The following is a 23,846-nucleotide window of genomic DNA, read 5'->3' as shown; positions in this document are numbered from 1 at the left end:
CAGTGTGATGTGTGCAGTAGTGAGTGAGGGGCCGGTGTGATGTGTGCAGTAGTGAGTGAGGGGCCGGTGTGATGTGTGCAGTAGTGAGTGAGGGGCTGGTGTCATGTGTGCAGTAATGAGTGAGGGGCCAGTGTGATGTGTGCAGTAGTGAGTGAGGGGCTGGTGTGATGTGTGCAGTAATGAGTGAGGGGCCAGTGTGATGTGTGCAGTAGTGAGTGAGGGGCTGGTGTAATGTGTGCAGTAGTGAGTGAGGGGCTGGTGTGATGTGTGCAGTAGTGAGTGAGGGGCTGGTGTGATGTGTGCAGTCGTGAGTGAGGGGCCGGTGTGACATGTGCAGTAGTGAGTGAGGGGCCTGTGTGATGTGTGCAGTAGTGAGTGAGGGGCCGGTATGATGTGTGCAGTAGTGAGTGAGGGGCCGGTGTGATGTGTGCAGTAGTGAGTGAGGGGCTGGTGTGATGTGTGCTGTAGTGAGTGAGGGGCTGGTGTGATGTGTGCAGTAGTGAGTGAGGGGCTGGTGTGATGTGTGCAGTAGTGAGTGAGGGGTTGGTGTGATGTGTGCAGTAGTGAGTGAGGGGCTGGTGTGATGTGTGCAGTAGTGAGTGAGGGGCCAGTGTGATGTGTGCAGTAGTGAGTGAGGGGCTGGTGTGATGTGTGCAGTAGTGAGTGAGGGGCCTGTGTGATGTGTGCAGTAGTGAGTGAGGGGCCTGTGTGATGTATGCAGTAGTGAGTGAGGGGCCGGTGTGTTGTGTGCAGTAGTGAGTGAGGGGCCGGTGTGATGTGTGCAGTAGTGAGTGAGAGGCCAGTGTGATGTGTGCAGTAGTGAGTGAGGGGCTGGTGTGAAGTGTGCAGTAGTGAGTGAGGGGCCAGTGTGATGTGTGCAGTACTGAGTGAGGAGTCGGTGTGATGCGTGCAGTAATGAGTGAGGGGCCTGTGTGATGTGTGCAGTAGTGAGTGAGGGGCCTGTGTGATGTGTGCAGTAGTGAGTGAGGGGCTGGTGTGATGTGTGCAGTAGTGAGTGAGGAGTCGGTGTGATGTGTGCAGTAGTGAGTGAGGGGCCTGTGTGATGTGTGCATTAGTGAGTGAGGGGCCGGTGTGATGTGTGCAGTAGTGAGTGAGGGGCTGGTGTGATGTGTGCAGTAGTGAGTGAGGGGCTGGTGTGATGTGCGCAGTAGTGAGTGAGGGGCTGGTGTGATGTGTGCAGTAGTGAGTGAGGGGCCAGTGTGATGTGTGCAGTAGTGAGTGAGGGGCTGGTGTGATGTGTGCAGTAGTGAGTGAGGGGCTGGTGTGATGTGTGCAGTAGTGAGTGAGGAGTCGGTGTGATGTGTGCAGTAGTGAGTGAGGGGCTGGTGTGATGTGTGCAGTAGTGAGTGTGGGGCTGGTGTGATGTGCGCAGTAGTGAGTGAGGGGCTGGTGTGATGTGTGCAGAAGTGACTGAGGGGCTGGTGTGATGTGTGCAGTGGTGAGTGAGGGGCTGGTGTGATGTGTGCAGTAGTGAGTGAGGGGCCAGTGTGATCTGTGCAGCAGTGAGTGAGGGGCTGGTGTGATGTGTGCAGTAGTGAGTGAGGGGCTGGTGTGATGTGTGCAGTAATGAGTGAGGGGCCAGTGTGATGTGTGCAGTAGAGAGTGAGGGGGTGGTGTAATGTGTGCAGTAGTGAGTGAGGGGCTGGTGTGATGTGTGCAGTAGTGAGTGAGCAGTCGGTGTGATGTGTGCAGTAGTGAGTGAGGGCCGGTGTGATGTGTGCAGTAGTGAGTGAGGGGCCAGTGTGATGTGTGCAGTAGTGAGTGAGGGGCTGGTGTGATGTGTGCAGTAGTGAGTGAGGGGCTGGTGTGATGTGTGCAGTAGTGAGTGAGGGGCTGGTGTGATGTGTGCTGTAGTGAGTGAGGGGCTGGTGTGATGTGTGCAGTAGTGAGTGAGGGGCTGGTGTGATGTGTGCAGTAGTGACTGAGAGGCTGGTGTGATGTGTGCAGTAGTGAGTGAGGGGCTGGTGTGATGTGTGCAGTAGTGAGTGAGGGGCTGGTGTGATGTGTGCAGTAGTGAGTGAGGGGCTGGTGTGATGTGTGCAGTAGTGAGTGAGGGGCCAGTGTGATGTGTGCAGTAGTGAGTGAGGGGCTGGTGTGATGTGTGCAGTAGTGAGTGAGGGGCCAGTGTGATGTGTGCAGTAGTGAGTGAGGGGCTGGTGTCATGTGTGCAGTAATGGGTGAGGGGCCAGTGTGATGTGTGCAGTAGTGAGTGAGGGGCCTGTGTGATGTGTGCAGTAATGAGTGAGGGGCCAGTGTGATGTGTGCAGTAGTGAGTGAGGGTCTGGTGTAATGTGTGCAGTAGTGAGTGAGGGGCTGGTGTGATGTGTGCAGTAGTGAGTGAGGGGCTGGTGTGATGTGTGCAGTCGTGAGTGAGGCGCCGGTGTGACGTGTGCAGTAGTGAGTGAGGGGCTGGTGTGATGTGTGCAGTAGTGAGTGAGGGGCCGGTATGATGTGTGCAGTAGTGAGTGAGGGGCCGGTGTGATGTGTGCAGTAGTGAGTGATGGGCTGGTGTGATGTGTGCAGTAGTGAGTGAGGGGCTGGTGTGATGTGTGCTGTAGTGAGTGAGGGGCTGGTGTGATGTGTGCAGTAGTGAGTGAGGGGCTGGTGTGATGTGTGCAGGAGTGAGTGAGGGGTTGGTGTGATGTGTGCAGTAGTGAGTGAGGGGCTGGTGTGATGTGTGCAGTAGTGAGTGAGGGGCCAGTGTGATGTGTGCAGTAGTGAGTGAGGGGCTGGTGTGATGTGTGCAGTAGTGAGTGAGGGGCCTGTGTGATGTATGCAGTAGTGAGTGAGGGGCCGGTGTGTTGTGTGCAGTAGTGAGTGAGGGGCCGGTGTGATGTGTGCAGTAGTGATTGAGAGGCCAGTGTGATGTGTGCAGTAGTGAGTGAGGGGCTGGTGTGATGTGTGCAGTAGTGAGTGAGGGGCCAGTGTGATGTGTGCAGTAGTGAGTGAGGAGTCGGTGTGATGCGTGCAGTAATGAGTGAGGGGCCTGTGTGATGTGTGCAGTAGTGAGTGAGGGGCCTGTGTGATGTGTGCAGTAGTGAGTGAGGGGCTGGTGTGATGTGTGCAGTAGTGAGTGAGCGGCCTGTGTGATGTGTGCAGTAGTGAGTGAGGGGCCTGTGTGATGTGTGCATTAGTGAGTGAGGGGCCGGTGTGATGTGTGCAGTAGTGAGTGAGGGGCTGGTGTGATGTGTGCAGTAGTGAGTGAGGGGCTGGTGTGATGTGCGCAGTAGTGAGTGAGGGGCTGGTGTGATGTGTGCAGTAGTGAGTGAGGGGCCAGTGTGATGTGTGCAGTAGTGAGTGAGGGGCTGGTGTGATGTGTGCAGTAGTGAGTGAGGGGCCGGTGTGATGTGTGCAGTAGTGAGTGAGGGGCTGGTGTGATGTGTGCAGTAATGAGTGAAGGCCCGGTGTGATGTGTGCAGTAGTGAGTGAGGGGCCGGTGTGATGTGTGCAGTAGTGAGTGAGGAGTCGGTGTGATGTGTGCATTAGTGAGTGAGAGGCTGGTGTGATGTGTGCAGTAATGAGTGAGAGGCTGGTGTGATGTGTGCAGTAGTGAGTGAGGGGCCGGTGTGATGTGTGCAGTAGTGAGTGAGGGGCCTGTGTGATGTGTGCAGTAGTGAGTGAGGGGCTGGTGTGATGTGTGCAGGAGTGAGTGAGGGGCTGGTGTGATGTGTGCAGGAGTGAGTGAGGGGCTGGTGTGATGTGTGCAGTAGTGAGTGAGGGGCTGGTGTGATGTGTGCAGTAGTGAGTGAGAGGCTGGTGTGATGTGTGCAGTAGTGAGTGAGGGGCTGGTGTGATGTGTGCAGTAGTGACTGAGAGGCTGGTGTGATGTGTGCAGTAGTGAGTCAGGGGCTGGTGTGATGTGTGCAGTAGTGAGTGAGGGGCTGGTGTGATGTGTGCAGTAGTGAGTGAGGGGCCAGTGTGATGTGTGCAGTAGTGAGTGAGGGGCCGGTGTGATGTGTGCAGTAGTGAGTGAGGGGCTGGTGTCATGTGTGCAGTAATGAGTGAGGGGCCAGTGTGATGTGTGCAGTAGTGAGTGAGGGGCTGGTGTGATGTGTGCAGTAATGAGTGAGGGGCCAGTGTGATGTGTGCAGTAGTGAGTGAGGGGCTGGTGTAATGTGTGCAGTAGTGAGTGAGGGGCTGGTGTGATGTGTGCAGTAGTGAGTGAGGGGCTGGTGTGATGTGTGCAGTCGTGAGTGAGGGGCCGGTGTGACGTGTGCAGTAGTGAGTGAGGGGCTGGTGTGATGTGTGCAGTAGTGAGTGAGGGGCCGGTATGATGTGTGCTGTAGTGAGTGTGGGGCCGGTGTGATGTGTGCAGTAGTGAGTGAGGGGCTGGTGTGATGTGTGCTGTAGTGAGTGAGGGGCTGGTGTGATGTGTGCAGTAGTGAGTAAGGGGCTGGTGTGATGTGTGCAGTAGTGAGTGAGGGGTTGGTGTGATGTGTGCAGTAGTGAGTGAGGGGCTGGTGTGATGTGTGCAGTAGTGAGTGAGGGGCCAGTGTGATGTGTGCAGTCGTGAGTGAGGGGCTGGTGTGATGTGGGCAGTAGTGAGTGAGGGGCCTGTGTGATGTGTGCAGTAGTGAGTGAGGGGCCTGTGTGATGTATGCAGTAGTGAGTGAGGGGCCGGTGTGTTGTGTGCAGTAGTGAGTGAGGGGCCGGTGTGATGTGTGCAGTAGTGAGTGAGAGGCCAGTGTGATGTGTGCAGTAGTGAGTGAGGGGCTGGTGTGATGTGTGCAGTAGTGAGTGAGGGCCAGTGTGATGTGTGCAGTAGTGAGTGAGGAGTCGGTGTGATGCGTGCAGTAATGAGTGAGGGGCCTGTGTGATGTGTGCAGTAGTGAGTGAGGGGCCTGTGTGATGTGTGCAGTAGTGAGTGAGGGGCTGGTGTGATGTGTGCAGTAGTGAGTGAGGGGCCTGTGTGATGTGTGCAGTAGTGAGTGAGGGGCCTGTGTGATTTGTGCATTAGTGAGTGAGGGGCCGGTGTGATGTGTGCAGTAGTGAGTGAGGGGCTGGTGTGATGTGTGCAGGAGTGAGTGAGGGGTTGGTGTGATGTGTGCAGTAGTGAGTGAGTGGCTGGTGTGATGTGTGCAGTAGTGAGTGAGGGGCCAGTGTGATGTGTGCAGTAGTGAGTGAGGGGCTGGTGTGATGTGTGCAGTAGTGAGTGAGGGGCTGGTGTGATGTGTGCAGTAGTGAGTGAGGAGTCGGTGTGATGTGTGCAGTAGTGAGTGAGGGGCCTGTGTGATGTGTGCATTAGTGAGTGAGGGGCCGGTGTGATGTGTGCAGTAGTGAGTGAGGGGCTGGTGTGATGTGTGCAGTAGTGAGTGAGGGGCTGGTGTGATGTGCGCAGTAGTGAGTGAGGGGCTGGTGTGATGTGTGCAGTAGTGAGTGAGGGGCCAGTGTGATGTGTGCAGTAGTGAGTGAGGGGCTGGTGTGATGTGTGCAGTAGTGAGTGAGGGGCTGGTGTGATGTGTGCGGTAGTGAGTGAGGAGTCGGTGTGATGTGTGCAGTAGTGAGTGAGGGGCTGGTGTGATGTGTGCAGTAGTGAGTGTGGGGCTGGTGTGATGTGCGCAGTAGTGAGTGAGGGGCTGGTGTGATGTGTGCAGAAGTGACTGAGGGGCTGGTGTGATGTGTGCAGTAGTGAGTGAGGGGCTGGTGTGATGTGTGCAGTAGTGAGTGAGGGGCCAGTGTGATCTGTGCAGCAGTGAGTGAGGGGCTGGTGTGATGTGTGCAGTCGTGAGTGAGGGGCTGGTGTGATGTGTGCAGTAATGAGTGAGGGGCCAGTGTGATGTGTGCAGTAGAGAGTGAGGGGCTGGTGTAATGTGTGCAGTAGTGAGTGAGGGGCTGGTGTGATGTGTGCAGTAGTGAGTGAGTAGTCGGTGTGATGTGTGCAGTAGTGAGTGAGGGCCGGTGTGATGTGTGCAGTAGTGAGTGTGGGGCTGGTGTGATGTGTGCAGTAGTGAGTGAGGGGCCAGTGTGATGTGTGCAGTAGTGAGTGAGGGGCTGGTGTGATGTGTGCAGTAGTGAGTGAGGGGCCGGTGTGATGTGTGCAGTAGTGAGTGAGGGGCTGGTGTCATGTGTGCAGTAATGAGTGAGGGGCCAGTGTGATGTGTGCAGTAGTGAGTGAGGGGCTGGTGTGATGTGTGCAGTAATGAGTGAGGGGCCAGTGTGATGTGTGCAGTAGTGAGTGAGGGGCTGGTGTAATGTGTGCAGTAGTGAGTGAGGGGCTGGTGTGATGTGTGCAGTAGTGAGTGAGGGGCTGGTGTGATGTGTGCAGTCGTGAGTGAGGGGCCGGTGTGACGTGTGCAGTAGTGAGTGAGGGGCTGGTGTGATGTGTGCAGTAGTGAGTGAGGGGCCGGTATGATGTGTGCAGTAGTGAGTGAGGGGCCGGTGTGATGTGTGCAGTAGTGAGTGATGGGCTGGTGTGATGTGTGCAGTAGTGAGTGAGGGGCTGGTGTGATGTGTGCTGTAGTGAGTGAGGGGCTGGTGTGATGTGTGCAGTAGTGAGTGAGGGGCTGGTGTGATGTGTGCAGGAGTGAGTGAGGGGTTGGTGTGATGTGTGCAGTAGTGAGTGAGTGGCTGGTGTGATGTGTGCAGTAGTGAGTGAGGGGCCAGTGTGATGTGTGCAGTAGTGAGTGAGGGGCTGGTGTGATGTGTGCAGTAGTGAGTGAGGGGCCTGTGGGATGTGTGCAGTAGTGAGTGAGGGGCCTGTGTGATGTATGCAGTAGTGAGTGTGGGGCCGGTGTGTTGTGTGCAGTAGTGAGTGAGGGGCCGGTGTGATGTGTGCAGTAGTGAGTGAGAGGCCAGTGTGATGTGTGCAGTAGTGAGTGAGGGGCTGGTGTGATGTGTGCAGTAGTGAGTGAGGGGCCAGTGTGATGTGTGCAGTAGTGAGTGAGGAGTCGGTGTGATGCGTGCAGTAATGAGTGAGGGGCCTGTGTGATGTGTGCAGTAGTGAGTGAGGGGCCTGTGTGATGTGTGCAGTAGTGAGTGAGGGGCTGGTGTGATGTGTGCAGTAGTGAGTGAGGGGCCTGTGTGATGTGTGCAGTAGTGAGTGAGGGGCCTGTGTGATGTGTGCATTAGTGAGTGAGGGGCCGGTGTGATGTGTGCAGTAGTGAGTGAGGGGCTGGTGTGATGTGTGCAGTAGTGAGTGAGGGGCTGGTGTGATGTGCGCAGTAGTGAGTGAGGGGCTGGTGTGATGTGTGCAGTAGTGAGTGAGGGGCCAGTGTGATGTGTGCAGTAGTGAGTGAGGGGCTGGTGTGATGTGTGCAGTAGTGAGTGAGGGGCTGGTGTGATGTGTGCAGTAGTGAGTGAGGAGTCGGTGTGATGTGTGCAGTAGTGAGTGAGGGGCTGGTGTGATGTGTGCAGTAGTGAGTGTGGGGCTGGTGTGATGTGCGCAGTAGTGAGTGAGGGGCTGGTGTGATGTGTGCAGAAGTGAGTGAGGGGCTGGTGTGATGTGTGCAGTAGTGAGTGAGGGGCTGGTGTGATGTGTGCAGTAGTGAGTGAGGGACCAGTGTGATCTGTGCAGCAGTGAGTGAGGGGCTGGTGTGATGTGTGCAGTAGTGAGTGAGGGGCTGGTGTGATGTGTGCAGTAATGAGTGAGGGGCCAGTGTGATGTGTGCAGTAGAGAGTGAGGGGCTGGTGTAATGTGTGCAGTAGTGAGTGAGGGGCTGGTGTGATGTGTGCAGTAGTGAGTGAGGAGTCGGTGTGATGTGTGCAGTAGTGAGTGAGGGCCGGTGTGATGTGTGCAGTAGTGAGTGAGGGGCCGGTGTGATGTGTGCAGTAGTGAGTGAGGGGCTGGTGTGATGTGTGCAGTAGTGAGTGAGGGGCTGGTGTGATGTGTGCAGTAGTGAGTGAGGGGCCAGTGTGATGTGTGCAGTAGTGAGTGAGGGGCTGGTGTGATGTGTGCAGTAGTGAGTGAGGGGCCTGTGTGATGTGTGCAGTTGTGAGTGAGGGGCCTGTGTGATGTATGCAGTAGTGAGTGAGGAGTCGGTGTGATGTGTGCATTAGTGAGTGAGAGGCTGGTGTGATGTGTGCAGTAATGAGTGAGAGGCTGGTGTGATGTGTGCAGTAATGAGTGAGAGGCTGGTGTGATGTGTGCAGTAGTGAGTGAGGGGCCGGTGTGATGTGTGCAGTAGTGAGTGAGGGGCCTGTGTGATGTGTGCAGTAGTGAGTGAGGGGCCTGTGTGATGTGTGCAGTAGTGAGTGAGGGGCTGGTGTGATGTGTGCAGGAGTGAGTGAGGGGCTGGTGTGATGTGTGCAGTAGTGAGTGAGGGGCTGGTGTGATGTGTGCAGTAGTGAGTGAGAGGCTGGTGTGATGTGTGCAGTAGTGAGTGAGGGGCTGGTGTGATGTGTGCAGTAGTGACTGAGAGGCTGGTGTGATGTGTGCAGTAGTGAGTGAGGGGCTGGTGTGATGTGTGCAGTAGTGAGTGAGGGGCTGGTGTGATGTTTGCAGTAGTGAGTGAGGGGCTGGTGTGATGTGTGCAGTAGTGAGTGAGGGGCCAGTGTGATGTGTGCAGTAGTGAGTGAGGGGCTGGTGTGATGTGTGCAGTAGTGAGTGAGGGGCCGGTGTGATGTGTGCAGTAGTGAGTGAGGGGCCAGTGTGATGTGTGCAGTAGTGAGTGAGGGGCTGGTGTGATGTGTGCAGTAGTGAGTGAGGGGCCTGTGTGATGTGTGCAGTAGTGAGTGAGGGGCCTGTGTGATGTATGCAGTAGTGAGTGTGGGGCCGGTGTGTTGTGTGCAGTAGTGAGTGAGGGGCCGGTGTGATGTGTGCAGTAGTGAGTGAGAGGCCAGTGTGATGTGTGCAGTAGTGAGTGAGGGGCTGGTGTGATGTGTGCAGTAGTGAGTGAGGGGCCAGTGTGATGTGTGCAGTAGTGAGTGAGGAGTCGGTGTGATGCGTGCAGTAATGAGTGAGGGGCCTGTGTGATGTGTGCAGTAGTGAGTGAGGGGCCTGTGTGATGTGTGCAGTAGTGAGTGAGGGGCTGGTGTGATGTGTGCAGTAGTGAGTGAGGGGCCTGTGTGATGTGTGCAGTAGTGAGTGAGGGGCCTGTGTGATGTGTGCATTAGTGAGTGAGGGGCCGGTGTGATGTGTGCAGTAGTGAGTGAGGGGCTGGTGTGATGTGTGCAGTAGTGAGTGAGGGGCTGGTGTGATGTGCGCAGTAGTGAGTGAGGGGCTGGTGTGATGTGTGCAGTAGTGAGTGAGGGGCCAGTGTGATGTGTGCAGTAGTGAGTGAGGGGCTGGTGTGATGTGTGCAGTAGTGAGTGAGGGGCTGGTGTGATGTGTGCAGTAGTGAGTGAGGAGTCGGTGTGATGTGTGCAGTAGTGAGTGAGGGGCTGGTGTGATGTGTGCAGTAGTGAGTGTGGGGCTGGTGTGATGTGCGCAGTAGTGAGTGAGGGGCTGGTGTGATGTGTGCAGAAGTGAGTGAGGGGCTGGTGTGATGTGTGCAGTAGTGAGTGAGGGGCTGGTGTGATGTGTGCAGTAGTGAGTGAGGGACCAGTGTGATCTGTGCAGCAGTGAGTGAGGGGCTGGTGTGATGTGTGCAGTAGTGAGTGAGGGGCTGGTGTGATGTGTGCAGTAATGAGTGAGGGGCCAGTGTGATGTGTGCAGTAGAGAGTGAGGGGCTGGTGTAATGTGTGCAGTAGTGAGTGAGGGGCTGGTGTGATGTGTGCAGTAGTGAGTGAGGAGTCGGTGTGATGTGTGCAGTAGTGAGTGAGGGCCGGTGTGATGTGTGCAGTAGTGAGTGAGGGGCCGGTGTGATGTGTGCAGTAGTGAGTGAGGGGCTGGTGTGATGTGTGCAGTAGTGAGTGAGGGGCTGGTGTGATGTGTGCAGTAGTGAGTGAGGGGCCAGTGTGATGTGTGCAGTAGTGAGTGAGGGGCTGGTGTGATGTGTGCAGTAGTGAGTGAGGGGCCTGTGTGATGTGTGCAGTTGTGAGTGAGGGGCCTGTGTGATGTATGCAGTAGTGAGTGAGGAGTCGGTGTGATGTGTGCATTAGTGAGTGAGAGGCTGGTGTGATGTGTGCAGTAATGAGTGAGAGGCTGGTGTGATGTGTGCAGTAATGAGTGAGAGGCTGGTGTGATGTGTGCAGTAGTGAGTGAGGGGCCGGTGTGATGTGTGCAGTAGTGAGTGAGGGGCCTGTGTGATGTGTGCAGTAGTGAGTGAGGGGCCTGTGTGATGTGTGCAGTAGTGAGTGAGGGGCTGGTGTGATGTGTGCAGGAGTGAGTGAGGGGCTGGTGTGATGTGTGCAGTAGTGAGTGAGGGGCTGGTGTGATGTGTGCAGTAGTGAGTGAGAGGCTGGTGTGATGTGTGCAGTAGTGAGTGAGGGGCTGGTGTGATGTGTGCAGTAGTGACTGAGAGGCTGGTGTGATGTGTGCAGTAGTGAGTGAGGGGCTGGTGTGATGTGTGCAGTAGTGAGTGAGGGGCTGGTGTGATGTTTGCAGTAGTGAGTGAGGGGCTGGTGTGATGTGTGCAGTAGTGAGTGAGGGGCCAGTGTGATGTGTGCAGTAGTGAGTGAGGGGCTGGTGTGATGTGTGCAGTAGTGAGTGAGGGGCCGGTGTGATGTGTGCAGTAGTGAGTGAGGGGCTGGTGTCATGTGTGCAGTAATGAGTGAGGGGCCAGTGTGATGTGTGCAGTAGTGAGTGAGGGGCTGGTGTGATGTGTGCAGTAATGAGTGAGGGGCCAGTGTGATGTGTGCAGTAGTGAGTGAGGGGCTTGTGTAATGTGTGCAGTAGTGAGTGAGGGGCTGGTGTGATGTGTGCAGTAGTGAGTGAGGGGCTGGTGTGATGTGTGCAGTCGTGAGTGAGGGGCCGGTGTGACATGTGCAGTAGTGAGTGAGGGGCTGGTGTGATGTGTGCAGTAGTGCGTGAGGGGCCGTTATGATGTGTGCAGTAGTGAGTGAGGGGCCGGTATGATGTGTGCAGTAGTGAGTGAGGGGCTGGTGTGATGTGTGCAGTAGTGAGTGAGGGGCTGGTGTGATGTGTGCTGTAGTGAGTGAGGGGCTGGTGTGATGTGTCCAGTAGTGAGTGAGGGGCTGGTGTGATGTGTGCAGTAGTGAGTGAGGGGTTGGTGTGATGTGTGCAGTAGTGAGTGAGGGGCTGGTGTGATGTGTGCAGTAGTGAGTGAGGGGCCAGTGTGATGTGTGCAGTAGTGAGTGAGGGGCTGGTGTGATGTGTGCAGTAGTGAGTGAGTGGCCTGTGTGATGTGTGCAGTAGTGAGTGAGGGGCCTGTGTGATGTATGCAGTAGTGAGTGAGGGGCCGGTGTGTTGTGTGCAGTAGCGAGTGAGGGGCCGGTGTGATGTGTGCAGTAGTGAGAGAGAGGCCAGTGTGATGTGTGCAGTAGTGAGTGAGGGGCTGGTGTGATGTGTGCAGTAGTGAGTGAGGGGCCAGTGTGATGTTTGCAGTAGTGAGTGAGGAGTCGGTGTGATGCGTGCAGTAATGAGTGAGGGGCCTGTGTGATGTGTGCAGTAGTGAGTGAGGGGCCTGTGTGATGTGTGCAGTAGTGAGTGAGGGGCCTGTGTGATGTGTGCATTAGTGAGTGAGGGGCCGGTGTGATGTGTGCAGTAGTGAGTGAGGGGCTGGTGTGATGTGTGCAGTAGTGAGTGAGGGGCTGGTGTGATGTGCGCAGTAGTGAGTGAGGGGCCAGTGTGATCTGTGCAGCAGTGAGTGAGGGGCTGGTGTGATGTGTGCAGTAGTGAGTGAGGGGCCTGTGTGATGTGTGCAGTAGTGAGTGAGGGGCCTGTGTGATGTATGCAGTAGTGAGTGAGGGGCCGGTGCGATGTGTGCAGTAGTGAGTGAGGGGCCGGTGTGAAGTGTGCAGTAGTGAGTGAGAGGCGAGTGTGATGTGTGCAGTAGTGAGTGAGGGGCTGGTGTGATGTGTGCAGTAGTGAGTGAGGGGCCAGTGTGATGTGTGCAGTAGTGAGTGAGGAGTCGGTGTGATGCGTGCAGTAATGTGAGAGGGGCTGGTGTGATGTGTGCAGTAGTGAGTGAGGGGCTGGTGTGATGTGTGCAGTAGTGAGTGAGGGGCCTGTGTGATGTGTGCAGTAGTGAGTGAGGGGCCGGTGTGATGTGTGCAGTAGTGAGTGAGGAGTCGGTGTGATGTGTGCATTATTGAGTGAGAGGCTGGTGTGATGTGTGCAGTAATGAGTGAGAGGCTGGTGTGATGTGTGCAGTAATGAGTGAGGGGCCGGTGTGATGTGTGCAGTAGTGAGTGAGGGGCCGGTGTGATGTGTGCAGTAGTGAGTGAGGGGCCTGTGTGATGTGTGCAGTAGTGAGTGAGGGGCCTGTGTGGTGTGTGCAGTAGTGAGTGAGGGGCTGGTGTGATGTGTGCAGTAGTGAGTGAGGGGCTGGTGTGATGTGTGCAGTAGTGAGTGAGGGGCTGGTGTGATGTGTGCAGTAGTGAGTGAGAGGCTGGTGTGATGTGTGCAGTAGTGAGTGAGGGGCTGGTGTGATGTGTGCAGTAGTGACTGAGAGGCTGGTGTGATGTGTGCAGTAGTGAGTGAGGGGCTGGTGTGATGTGTGCAGTAGTGAGTGAGGGGCTGGTGTGATGTGTGCAGTAGTGAGTGAGGGGCAGGTGTGATGTGTGCAGTAGTGAGTGAGGGGCCAGTGTGATGTGTGCAGTAGTGAGTGAGGGGCTGGTGTGATGTGTGCAGTCGTGAGTGAGGGGCCGGTGTGATGTGTGCAGTAGTGAGTGAGGGGCTGGTGTGATGTGTGCAGTAGTGAGTGAGGGGCTGGTGTCATGTGTGCAGTAATGAGTGAGGGGCCAGTGTGATGTGTGCAGTAGTGGGTGAGGGGCTGGTGTGATGTGTGCAGTAATGAGTGAGGGGCTGGTGTAATGTGTGCAGTAGTGAGTGAGGGGCTGGTGTGATGTGTGCAGTAGTGAGTGAGGGGCTGGTGTGATGTGTGCAGTAGTGAGTGAGGGGCCGGTGTGATGTGTGCAGTAGTGAGTGAGGGGCTGGTGTGATGTGTGCTGTAGTGAGTGAGGGGCTGGTGTGATGTGTGCAGTAATGAGTGAAGGCCTGGTGTGATGTGTGCAGTAGTGAGTGAGGGGCTGGTGTGATGTGTGCAGTAGTGAGTGAGGGGCTGGTGTGATGTGTGCAGTAGTGAGTGAGGGGCCAGTGTGATGTGTGCAGTAGTGAGTGAGGGGCCGGTGTGATGTGTGCAGTAGTGAGTGAGGGGCCTGTGCGATGTGTGCAGTAGTGAGTGAGGGGCCTGTGTGATGTATGCAGTAGTGAGTGAGGGGCCGGTGTGATGTGTGCAGTAGTGAGTGAGGGGCCGGTGTGATGTGTGCAGTAGTGAGTGAGGGGCTGGTGTGATGTGTGCAGTAGTGAGTGAGGAGTCGGTGTGATGTGTGCAGTAGTGACTGAGGGGCTGGTGTGATGTGTGCAGTAATGAGTGAAGGCCTGGTGTGATGTGTGCAGTAGTGAGTGAGGGGCCGGTGTGATGCGTGCAGTAGTGAGTGAGAGGCTGGTGTGATGTGTGCAGTAGTGAGTGAGGAGTCGGTGTAATGTGTGCAGTAGTGAGTGAGGGGCCTGTGTGATGTGTGCAGTAGTGAGTGAGGAGTCGGTGTAATGTGTGCATTAGTGAGTGAGGGGCTGGTGTGATGTGTGCAGTAATGAGTGAGAGGCTGGTGTGATGTGTGCAGTAGTGAGTGAGGGGCCGGTGTAATGTGTGCAGGAGTGAGTGAGGGGCCTGTGTGATGTGTGCAGTAGTGAGTGAGGGGCCTGTGTGATGTGTGCAGTAGTGAGTGAGGGGCTGGTGTGATGTGTGCAGTAGTGAGTGAGGGGCTGGTGTGATGTGTGCAGTAGTGAGTGAGAGGCTGGTGTGATGTGTGCAGTAGTGAGTGAGGGGCTGGTGTGATGTGTGCAGTAGTGAGTGAGAGGCTGGTGTGATGTGTGCAGTAGTGAGTGAGGGGCTGATGTGATGTGTGCAGTAGTGAGTGAGGGGCCGGTGTGATGTGTGCAGTAGTGAGTGAGGAGTTGGTGTGATGTGTGCAGTAGTGAGTGAGGAGTTGGTGTGATGTGTGCAGTAGTGAGTGAGGGGCTGGTGTGATGTGTGCAGTAGTGAGTGAGGGGCCGGTGTACAAAGAACAAAGAACAGTACAGCACAGGAAACCGGCCCTTCGGCCCTCCAAGCCTGTGCCGCTCCTTGGTCCAACTCGACCAATCGTTTGTATCCCTCCATTCCCAGGCTGCTCATGTGACTATCCAGGTAAGTCTTAAACGATGTCAGCGTGCCTGCCTCCACCACCCTACTTGGCAGCGCATTCCAGGCCCCCACCACCCTCTGTGTAAAAAACATCCCTCTAATATCTGAGTTGTACTTTGCCCCTCTCACCTTGAGCCCGTGACCCCTCGTGAACGTCACTTCTGATCTGGGAAAATGCTTCCCACCGTTCACCCTATCTATACCCTTCATAATCTTGTACACCTCTATTAGATCTCCCCTCATTCTCCGTCTTTCCAGGGAGAACAACCCCAGTTTACCCAATCTCTCCTCATAGCTAAGACCCTCCATACCAGGCAGCATCCTGGTAAACCTTCTCTGCACTCTCTCTTACGCCTCCACGTCCTTCTGGTAGTGTGGCGACCAGAACTGGACGCAGTACTCCAAATGTGGCCTAACCAGTGTTCTATCCAGCTGCATCATCAGACTCCAGCTTTTATACTCTATACCCCGTCCTATAAAGGCAAGCATACCATATGCCTTCTTCACCACTTTCTCCACCTGTGTTGCCACCTTCAAGGATTTGTGGACTTGCACACCTAGGTCCCTCTGTGTTTCTATACTCCTGATGATTCTGCCATTTATTGTATAACTCCTCCCTACATTATTTCTTCCAAAATGCATCACTTCGCATTTATCTGGATTAAACTCCATCTGCCACCTCTCCGCCCAATTTTCCAGCCTATCTATATCCTGCTGTATTGCCCGACAACGCTCTTCGCTATCCGCAAGTCCAGCCATCTTCGTGTCATCCGCAAACTTGCTGATTACACCAGTTACACCTTCTTCCAAATCATTTATATATATCACAAATAGCAGAGGTCCCAATACAGAGCCCTGCGGAACACCACTGGTCACAGACCTCCAGCCGGAAAAAGACCCTTCGACCACTACCCTCTGTCTCCTATGGCCAAGCCAGTTCTCCACCATCTAGCCACTTCTAGGGGCTGGTGTGATGTGTGCAGTAGTGAGTGAGGGGCCGGTGTGATGTGTGCAGTAGTGAGTGAGGGGCTGGTGTGATGTGTGCAGTAATGAGTGAGGGGCTGGTGTGATGTGTGCAGCAGTGAGTGAGGGGCCAGTGTACTGTGTGCGGTAGTGAGTGAGGGGCCAGTGTGATATGTGCAGTAGTGAGTGAGGGGCTGGTGTGATGTGTGCAGTAGTGAGTGAGGGGCCAGTGTGATATGTGCAGTAGTGAGTGAGGGGCTGGTGTGATATGTGCAGTAGTGAGTGAGAGGCTGGTGTGATATGTTTAAGAGGCCATATTTGCCGTATATTGACTTTTCTTTTTAAAATTGACTAATTGCAAAGTGTCCACATCGAGTAATGTTCATACCTTGAAGGTTAGGAATATGAGAAGTCTTTACTGGGCATAACAAGTGAATGGGGTGGGTGGGTGCAGTGGGGTTAATGCAATCTGATTTGAACTTGTGATGGTATTTTATTTCAGAAGGCCTCTGAGTTTGAGCTGGTGAAAGATGATAAAGGAGAAGTAATCCTGGAAAGTGGGAAAGCACGATGCCCATACAACCCAGCCTTTTATCACACCTCCGTGGTAGCGGGTAATCTCTCCAATCTCTCTCTCATCTTCAATATGAATAGTTTGGTAGCGTGGCCCCTTTAAGAGACGATCCCTGAGGATTATGTGATCAGACCGGACGCTATGGAGTCTCAAGGCAGGAAGCTGAGCCAATCGGGTGCAAGGTCGCGCGTCCTGGGTCGGGGAGGATCCTCTGTTGGAGCCAGAGAGGAGGGGAGAGTAGTCACATAGTTAGTTCTGTCTGACCCTTGCTAGTGATAAACCTTTTTATACTTTGAGCCACATCGAGTTGCCTTCAGCGACGAGGATAAGCTTTCGATAGTTGTCGGGGATCGCAGTTTACAGCTACAGGGGAGGAAAGTTAAGTGTCGAAACTACAAAGCAGGAAGGTACATACACACATTAAAGTGCCTTTGATTGGAAAGATTGAGCCAGTGGACCCAAAGTGGAAAACTGTGAACATTCCTTGTCACAGACAGTAGCATTACCACCGGTCCCACAAGAGATAGTACTGGAGCTGCAGCTGATAGTCTGATATAACAACCTGGACCAAAGGAGACCCAGTGTTATCAAAAGTTAAGAAGCTGGTGATGCAAGAATGGCGATACGAAAAGCCAGAGCTGCTTAAGCCTTGCCAACATAGAAGAACGGTGGGGGGAGGTGGTGGGGCGGGGGGACTCGTGTTGTCGTCCCGCCCCCAAAGGGAAATGGGGTGGGATAACAAATTGCACAACTCACATCCGGGAGAACGCAGGGTGAAAGCACTTGCCCAAAGTTACGTTTGGTGGCCGGGCATTGATAAAGAAATGGAAAGAATGATCAGCCAATGCCTCGGTTCTGCAGTCCAACAGGCATTGCCGCCACTGACGAATATGCATCCTTGGGAGTGGCCAGGCAGGCACTGGGCAAGAATACATATAGACTTTGCAGGGCTGTTAATGTATCTTATATTAGTAGACATACATTCTAAATGGTTGGATGTCTAATTAATGAAACCCACAATGGCCACTGCCACCATTGATAAATTGAGGAAGGTTTTGGCCATCCACAGCGTCCCAGAGGCCTTAGTGTCAGACACTGGCACATCGTTTAAAGCAGAGGAGTTTTGAAAATTTGTTAAATCAAATGGTATTCGCCATGTTAGGTTTAACCCCTCACCACCCAGCCTCCAGTGGGTTAACGGAATGCGCTGTACAATCATTCAAATCATCAATGAAGAAGCAAGCTAATAGGCCTCTGCTTCCAATTATAGCCAATATTTGGTGTCATACAATACCACGCCAAATGAGACCACAGGGGTCACGCCAGCTGAGCTACTAATGGAATGCCGCTTACCAAATTTGGCGGGGAGTGTGGAGGCTAAGCAGACCTCCCAGAAAGAAGGCCATGACTCAAGAAAAAAAGACAAATTGTTCTAAGTTGAGGATTTCATCCTGGTCAGAAACTTTGCAGCAGGACTGACATGGATGGCTGCAAAGATTGTGGAAAGAACAGGATCGGTCGCCTCTGTTGTAGAGGTACAAGGCTGTCACGTGAAGAAATACATAGACCATCTGAGGGAGAGAGCGGGGCCGGATAAAGGGGATCAAAGGGGGAACCCTGCAGTAGATTCGAATTCAGCAGGATTGGATACAGGGATCCCAGTTGTAAATGTGGAACCAGAGCAGTCAGCAGTTTCTGTAACTCTGGAGATAGCAGTTACAGAGAGATCCCAACCCTGGATTGATGAGTTTGCCTTTCACAACTGTTTTCACCATTTCCTGCTGAACACATCACAGAATTGAGTCATTCTACTAGTGTCCAGAAGTCCCCGGATCGACTTAACTTACGATGCGTTTTTCTGGGGCATTCCTGACATCGATTGTAATATGCATGCCTATGTTAACTCGTTGGGGTCTTTTAAGAGACTTCTGGATGAGTACATGGGATTTAATGGGATTGAGGGCTATAGATAGGCCTAGAGGTGGGGATGTGATCGGCGCAACTTGTGGGCCGAAGGGCCTGTTTGTGCTGTGACTTTCTATGTTCTATGTTCTATGTTCTATGTTCCTTTTGCTTCATTCATAGGTGAATTCAGGAGTTAGGGGGGAAGGATTGTGGTAGCGTGGTTTCTTTTAGGGAGTGGTCCCTGAGGGCCATGTGATCGGGCCGGACCCTATAGAGTGTCAAGGCAGGAAGCTGAGCCAATCAGGTGCAAAGTCACACGTCCTGGGTTGGGGACAATCCCGGGTTAGGGAGGAGGGGAGAGTAGGCGCGTGGTTAGTTCTGTCTGACACTTGTTGTAAATAACTATTTATCGTTGGTGATTAAACATAGAACATAGAACAGTACAGCACAGAACAGGCCCTTTGGCCCACGATGTTGTGCCGAGCTTTATCTGAAACCAAGATCAAGCTATCCCACTCCCTATCATCCTGGTGTGCTCCATGTGCCTATCCAATAACCACTTAAATGTTCCTAAAGTGTCCGACTCCACTATCACTGCAGGCAGTCCATTCCACACCCCAACCACTCTCTGCGTAAAGAACCTACCTCTGATATCCTTCCTGTATCTCCCACCACGAACCCTATAGTTATGCCCCCTTGTAATAGCTCCATCCACCCGAGGAAATAGTCTTTGAACGTTCACTCTATCTATCCCCTTCATCATTTTATAAACCTCTATTAAGTCTCCCCTCAGCCTCCTCCGCTCCAGAGAGAACAGCCCTAGCTCCCTCAACCTTTCCTCATAAGACCTACCCTCCAAACCAGGCAGCATCCTGGTAAATCTCCTCTGCACTCTTTCCAGCGCTTCCACATCCTTCCTATAGTGAGGTGACCAGAACTGCACACAATACTCCAAATGTGGTCTCACCAAGGTCCTGTACAGTTGCAGCATAAAACCTTTTATACTTTGAGCCATATTGAATCACATTCAATCTATTACAAATAGTAAGGCTGGTTCTGGTAACACTGATTGAGGGGGTGGAGGCAGATTTTTGAACCAGAACCAAGTATTGAGATATTTTCTATGCAGTTTTTGCACAAATTATTGCATTTTCTGTATTGCCCTTAAACTTGTAGGGGCCTAATTCAGGGTTTGAAATTTGTGTTTGTGATTCTTCTAAGGTATATTAGGAGAAGAGGTACCTTTGGGCTACAGAATTTCAGTAGCACCCAGAAGGTGGATGTGAGTGCACATTCCAAATAGAATATTGATGGTATTCCTGGATACAAGCCTAAGACGTTTCCTGTAACTTTCTTTTAATATTGTTGAATTTTTAAAAATTCATTCGTGGGATAGCATTTATTGCCCATCCATAGTTACCCTTGAACTGAGTGGCTTGCTCAGCCATTTCAGAGGGCAGTTGAGAGTCATTGCTGTGGCTCTGTAGTCATATGTAGGCCAGGCCAGGCAAGGACAGCAGATTTTCTTCTCTAAAGGACATTAGCGAACCAGATGGGTTTTCCCGACAATCGACAGTGGTTTCAATTTCATTGGTAGATTCTTAATTCCAGATATTCTATAATGAATTCGAATTTCACCATCTGCCGTGCGGGATTCGAACCCAGGTCCCCAGAACATTTGCTGAGTTTCTGGATTAATAGTCTGCGAGAATACCACTAGACCATCGCCTTCCCTGCTGCCACAGAACATGAAAATGGGAGAGAAATAAACATAACAGCCCAAATTAGGGACTGCAACAGAACTATCAGTATGTACAGCGTTTGAGGAAAGGGGAGAAATTGATGCTGTGCATTGGAGAAACCTTTCAAATGTTTATTTTAAAATCATATTTACCCTTCTTCTCTCCTACCCTTTACACCATATCATTCTCGAGGGCAGGAAAAACCTATCCAGCCTATGCGAGGTGTCATGGTATCGTCTGTTCCTCTCGCAGTAAGACTTAACCTGTACAGTTCGGAGAACATTGAGTCCCCATGTCCGTGGCAACAGTATTCAATCTGACTCCCAGCATAGATCACGAGCTGATGCTCAATTTAAAAAAAAATGCGATGACCAGTTATCACCGGGGGAGGTGATCTGCTGGTACCAACACTGTCACAATATATTTGAGTTTCTGATTTAGTTTGGGTTTGGGTTTGTTGAGTAGACACTGAGTCGGAAAAGTTGGATGGAATGTCTTCCTCCTCCCCACACTCCCCACAACTAGTTCAGGGCTTCTGCTTGTTCATTGACAGAGCCCAGAGCACAGGCTGCTTGCCCACTTTTTCCACTGGTGAATGCTGTGGGATGTTGATGAGAGCTAAGGGAGTGGGGGAAAGATTTTTCCTGCACTGTGGAACAGTGGTTAGCACTGCTGATGCACAGCGCCAGGGACCTGGGTTCAGTTCCGGCCTCGGGTCACTGTGTGGAGTTTGCATGTTCTCTCTGTGTCTCCTCCGGGTGCTCCGGTTTTCTACTACAGTCTGAAAGATGTGCTGGTTAGGTGCATTGGCCATGCTAAATTCTCCCTCAGTGTACCCAAACAGGCGCCAGAGTGTGGCGACGAGGGGATTTTCACAGTCACTTCGTTGTAGTGTTAATGTAAACCTACTTGTGACACTAATACATAAAATAAAAACAAAATGATTTTTAAATAGAAAAGAGGCCGGATTGTGAGTGGAGTGAAGTTGGTAAAAGGTGTAATCACTGTGGAATTTTGAATTATGCAAAATGAATAATTAGTTTTCCTCTCCCTGACTCTGTAATACCAGATGGACTCTTGTATGCAGCAACTGCAATCGATCTCCAAGGAACTCAGTTCCAAATTTCCAGGGCAATGGGTCCTTTCAATCAGCGAACCGCAACAGAGGCATTAGATTCCTGGTTGAAAGGTGAGTAATGAAAGGTTTTTGACAACGGTAACGATGAGATTAAACTGGAAGTAAAATAAATGATTAATCGGTTGTTTTGAGTCAATGTCATAGCAGGCGGCACCCAGAACAGTCCCACATCTAGAGATTGCATATTTTTCTGTCATCACGCAAGCAGCTTTTCAAACTATCCGTGTACCCTTATCTATTTTGTTGCTTTTTAAAAAAATTCTCAATGTGGTGCTCAACTGGCAGATGTCCAGTAAAATTTCGGTAATGGCTCAGAAACTGAGAAAGAGTTTTTATAAAGATCTTGCATGTCCCGGATATGAATGATAGGCAAAATGGCTGACTAAATGATACACACATTAAGTGGTCACAATGTGAAGCCAACTTAACCCAAGTCACTCTACACTTGATTGCCAGATGCTATTTAAAAAAAATTATTATTGTCACATGTATTGGGACACAGTGAAAAGTATTGTTTCTTGAGCGCTATACAGGCAAAATGTACCATTCATAGAGTACATAGAGGAGAAGGAAAGGAGAGAGTGCAGAATATAGTGTTACAGTCAAAGATAAGGGTGCGGAGAAAGATCAGCTTAATATATGGTCCGTCCATTCAAAGGTCTAATGGCAGCAGAGAAAAAGTTGTTCCTGAGTCAGTTGATATGTGTTCTCAGACTTTTGTAGCTTTTTCCCAATGGAAGAAGGTGGAAGAGAGTGTGTCCGGGGTGCATGGGGTCCTTAATTATGCTGGCTGCTTTTCCAAGGCAGCAGGAAGTGTAGACAGAGTCAATGGATAGGAGGTTGGTTTGCATGATGGGCTGGGCTGCGTTCACAACCATTTGTAGTTTCTTGCGGTCGTGGTTAGAGCAAGGACCATACCAAGCTGTGATACAACCAGAAAGAATGCTTTCTATGGTGCACCTGTAAAAATTGGTGAGTGTCGTAGCGGACATGCTGAATTTCCTTAGCCTCCTGAAAAAGGAGGCTAAGGCTTTCTTGACCATAGCATTGGTGTGGAGGGACCAGGACACGTCACCGAGAAACCTGAAGCTCTCAACCATTTCCACTTCATCACCGTTGATGTAGATAGGAGCATGTCCTCCAACATGCTTCCTAAAGTTGATGACTATCTCCTTCATTTTACTGATATTGAGGGAGAGATTATTGTCATCGTACCAGTTCACCAGATTCTCTATCTCCTTCCTGTACTCCGTCTCATCATTGTTTGAGATCCGACCCACTACGGTGGTGTCATCAGCAAACCTGAAAATTGAGCTGGAGTGGAATTTGGCCACACAGTCATAGGTGTATAAGGAGTACAGTAAGGGGCTGAGGACACAGCCTTGTGGGGCACCGATGTTGAGGATAATCCTGGAGGGAGTGTCATTGCCTATCCTTACTGATTGTGGTCTGTGGGTTAGGAAGTTCAGGATACAGTCGCAGAGGAAGGAGCCGAGCCCAAGGCCACGGACTTTGGAGATGGGTTTTGTTGGGATAGTGGTATTGAAGGTTGAGCTGTAGTCAATCAATAGGAGCCTGACATAAGTGTCCTTGTTATCCAGATGTTCAATTGTGTGTATGTGCCTATGCGCATCTGTGTGCATGTATGTGTGCATGCATGTGTGTGTATGTATGTGTGTAGCTGTCTGCGTGGGTATATCTATGCCTTTGTATATGTGTGTGCATGTTATGCATGTGTGTGTGTGTGTGTGTGCATGTGGGTGTAACATTGCAACTCTTCAGAATACAGTGAGCTGAAATACTTTTCTATCTCCAGAACCGACCTTTGTTAGCTCGGCTCTGGTGAAGGAGAGCTTGAGGAGTGAAAAGGGCGATGATGACAAACTGTATTTTTTCTTCAGTGAGTTCAGCAAGAAGTTTAACTACTATACCAGACTGCGGGTGGCCAGAGTTGCCAGGATCTGCAAGGTAATAAGCTGCTGGCAACTATTCTCAAAACTTTCTTTCCAAAGGCATTGTTAACAAAACACAAATAATTAAAGGTGCAGAATCAGAACAATGCAAAGATTGTGTTTCTATATTAGCGATGCTGTTGATTTTACATTATATGCGGATAAGAATTCCTCTGCTCACTGGTATGTATTAACAATGTAAGAAACGTAATAAACTATTTCTCAGGTTGCAATGTATTATTGACATTATGAATACAGTTAGGAAGCTGTGGTATTTTGAGCAAACTCAGAACCCTCTTCTGGAAATGTCAGAAATTCTCAGCCCTAGTCTGTTTCTCAGTGAAGTTGCGCTCTGCAGCTTTAACTCTGCGACCAATGCAGTCCAGGAAATTCTGATCTTACATGTAGTTGACGTTCGCCCATTGATTGGGTTGAAGGGAGGCGATGATCTATTCTCCAGTCTCAGGTGTTCCCTTGTTCCAAAACCTCCGACAACAACAAGGAAATCGAGGCTGAGACTATTCTGCTGTGCTGCAGATCATAGGATCCCTACAGTGCAGAAGGAGGCCATTCGGCCCATCAAGTCTGCACCAACCACAATCCCACCCAGGCCCTATTCCTGTAACCTCACATATTTACCCTGCTAATCCCCCGACTCTAGAGTCAATTTGGCATGGCCAATCAACCTAACCCGCACACCTTCGGACTGTGGGAGGAAACCGGAGCACCCAGAGGAAACCCACGCAGACATGGAGAGAATGTGCAAACTCCACACAGATTCATTTCTAACTGTCACACAGCCAGCAGAGCAATCATAATGTGGGGCAATTTTAACCTAACTCGCCCAATCGGTGCAACCCTGGCACAACTGATTGGGTTTTATTTTCCAATGAAGTGGGCGGGTATAAAACAAGTGTAAAGAATAGAGTATAAAGCTAAATGCTATGGGTTTCAGGCTTGATGAGTTAGGTTAAAATTCCCACCCCACCTCTTGTGTTAGTATTGTGATTTGCCAACTGTCAGACTTCAATGTTTTGAAGCCTTCTCAGCCTCATAGTATTGCTGACAGTAATTATTTGGGTTTTTTCAACACCCCAGCCCACACTTACACCTGAGATCAGATTGGACTCAGCTCCCCTCAGTTTAGGTCCCAATACTGGTGACCCAGAATCACTGCCACTGGTGTTAAGAATAGTTATGAAGAGCGAAGCCAGGATGAAGCAGTGAGACCCAGGGTTGGGGATCAAAATGAATGGCCATGAAGGGTATGTGATAGGGGCAAATACAAAGCAATGAAAGTAAGCAGTGAGGAATTGAAGAGAAGAAGTATGAGAGAAGAAGAAATTCAGAGCAATGAAGAGGGGA

The 23,846-nt window shown here is 51.7% G+C and overlaps 1 protein-coding gene across 1 annotated transcript in view; it reads left to right on the top strand.

Annotated features, from left to right (window-relative positions):
- Window positions 1-23,846, top strand: part of LOC144505212 (semaphorin-4B-like) — a 132,843-nt gene that overhangs the window by 84,023 nt on the left and 24,974 nt on the right. Inside the window, exons 5-7 of the mRNA XM_078231196.1 lie at window positions 15,673-15,784; window positions 20,461-20,580; window positions 22,346-22,497. Coding sequence (XP_078087322.1) covers window positions 15,673-15,784; window positions 20,461-20,580; window positions 22,346-22,497 — 384 coding nt within the window. The remainder of the gene's footprint in view (window positions 1-15,672; window positions 15,785-20,460; window positions 20,581-22,345; window positions 22,498-23,846) is intronic.

Source organism: Mustelus asterias, chromosome 16, assembly GCF_964213995.1.
Source record: "Mustelus asterias chromosome 16, sMusAst1.hap1.1, whole genome shotgun sequence".
Classification (NCBI taxonomy): Eukaryota; Metazoa; Chordata; class Chondrichthyes; order Carcharhiniformes; family Triakidae; genus Mustelus; species Mustelus asterias.
This window is presented reverse-complemented; position numbering and strand designations above follow the sequence as displayed.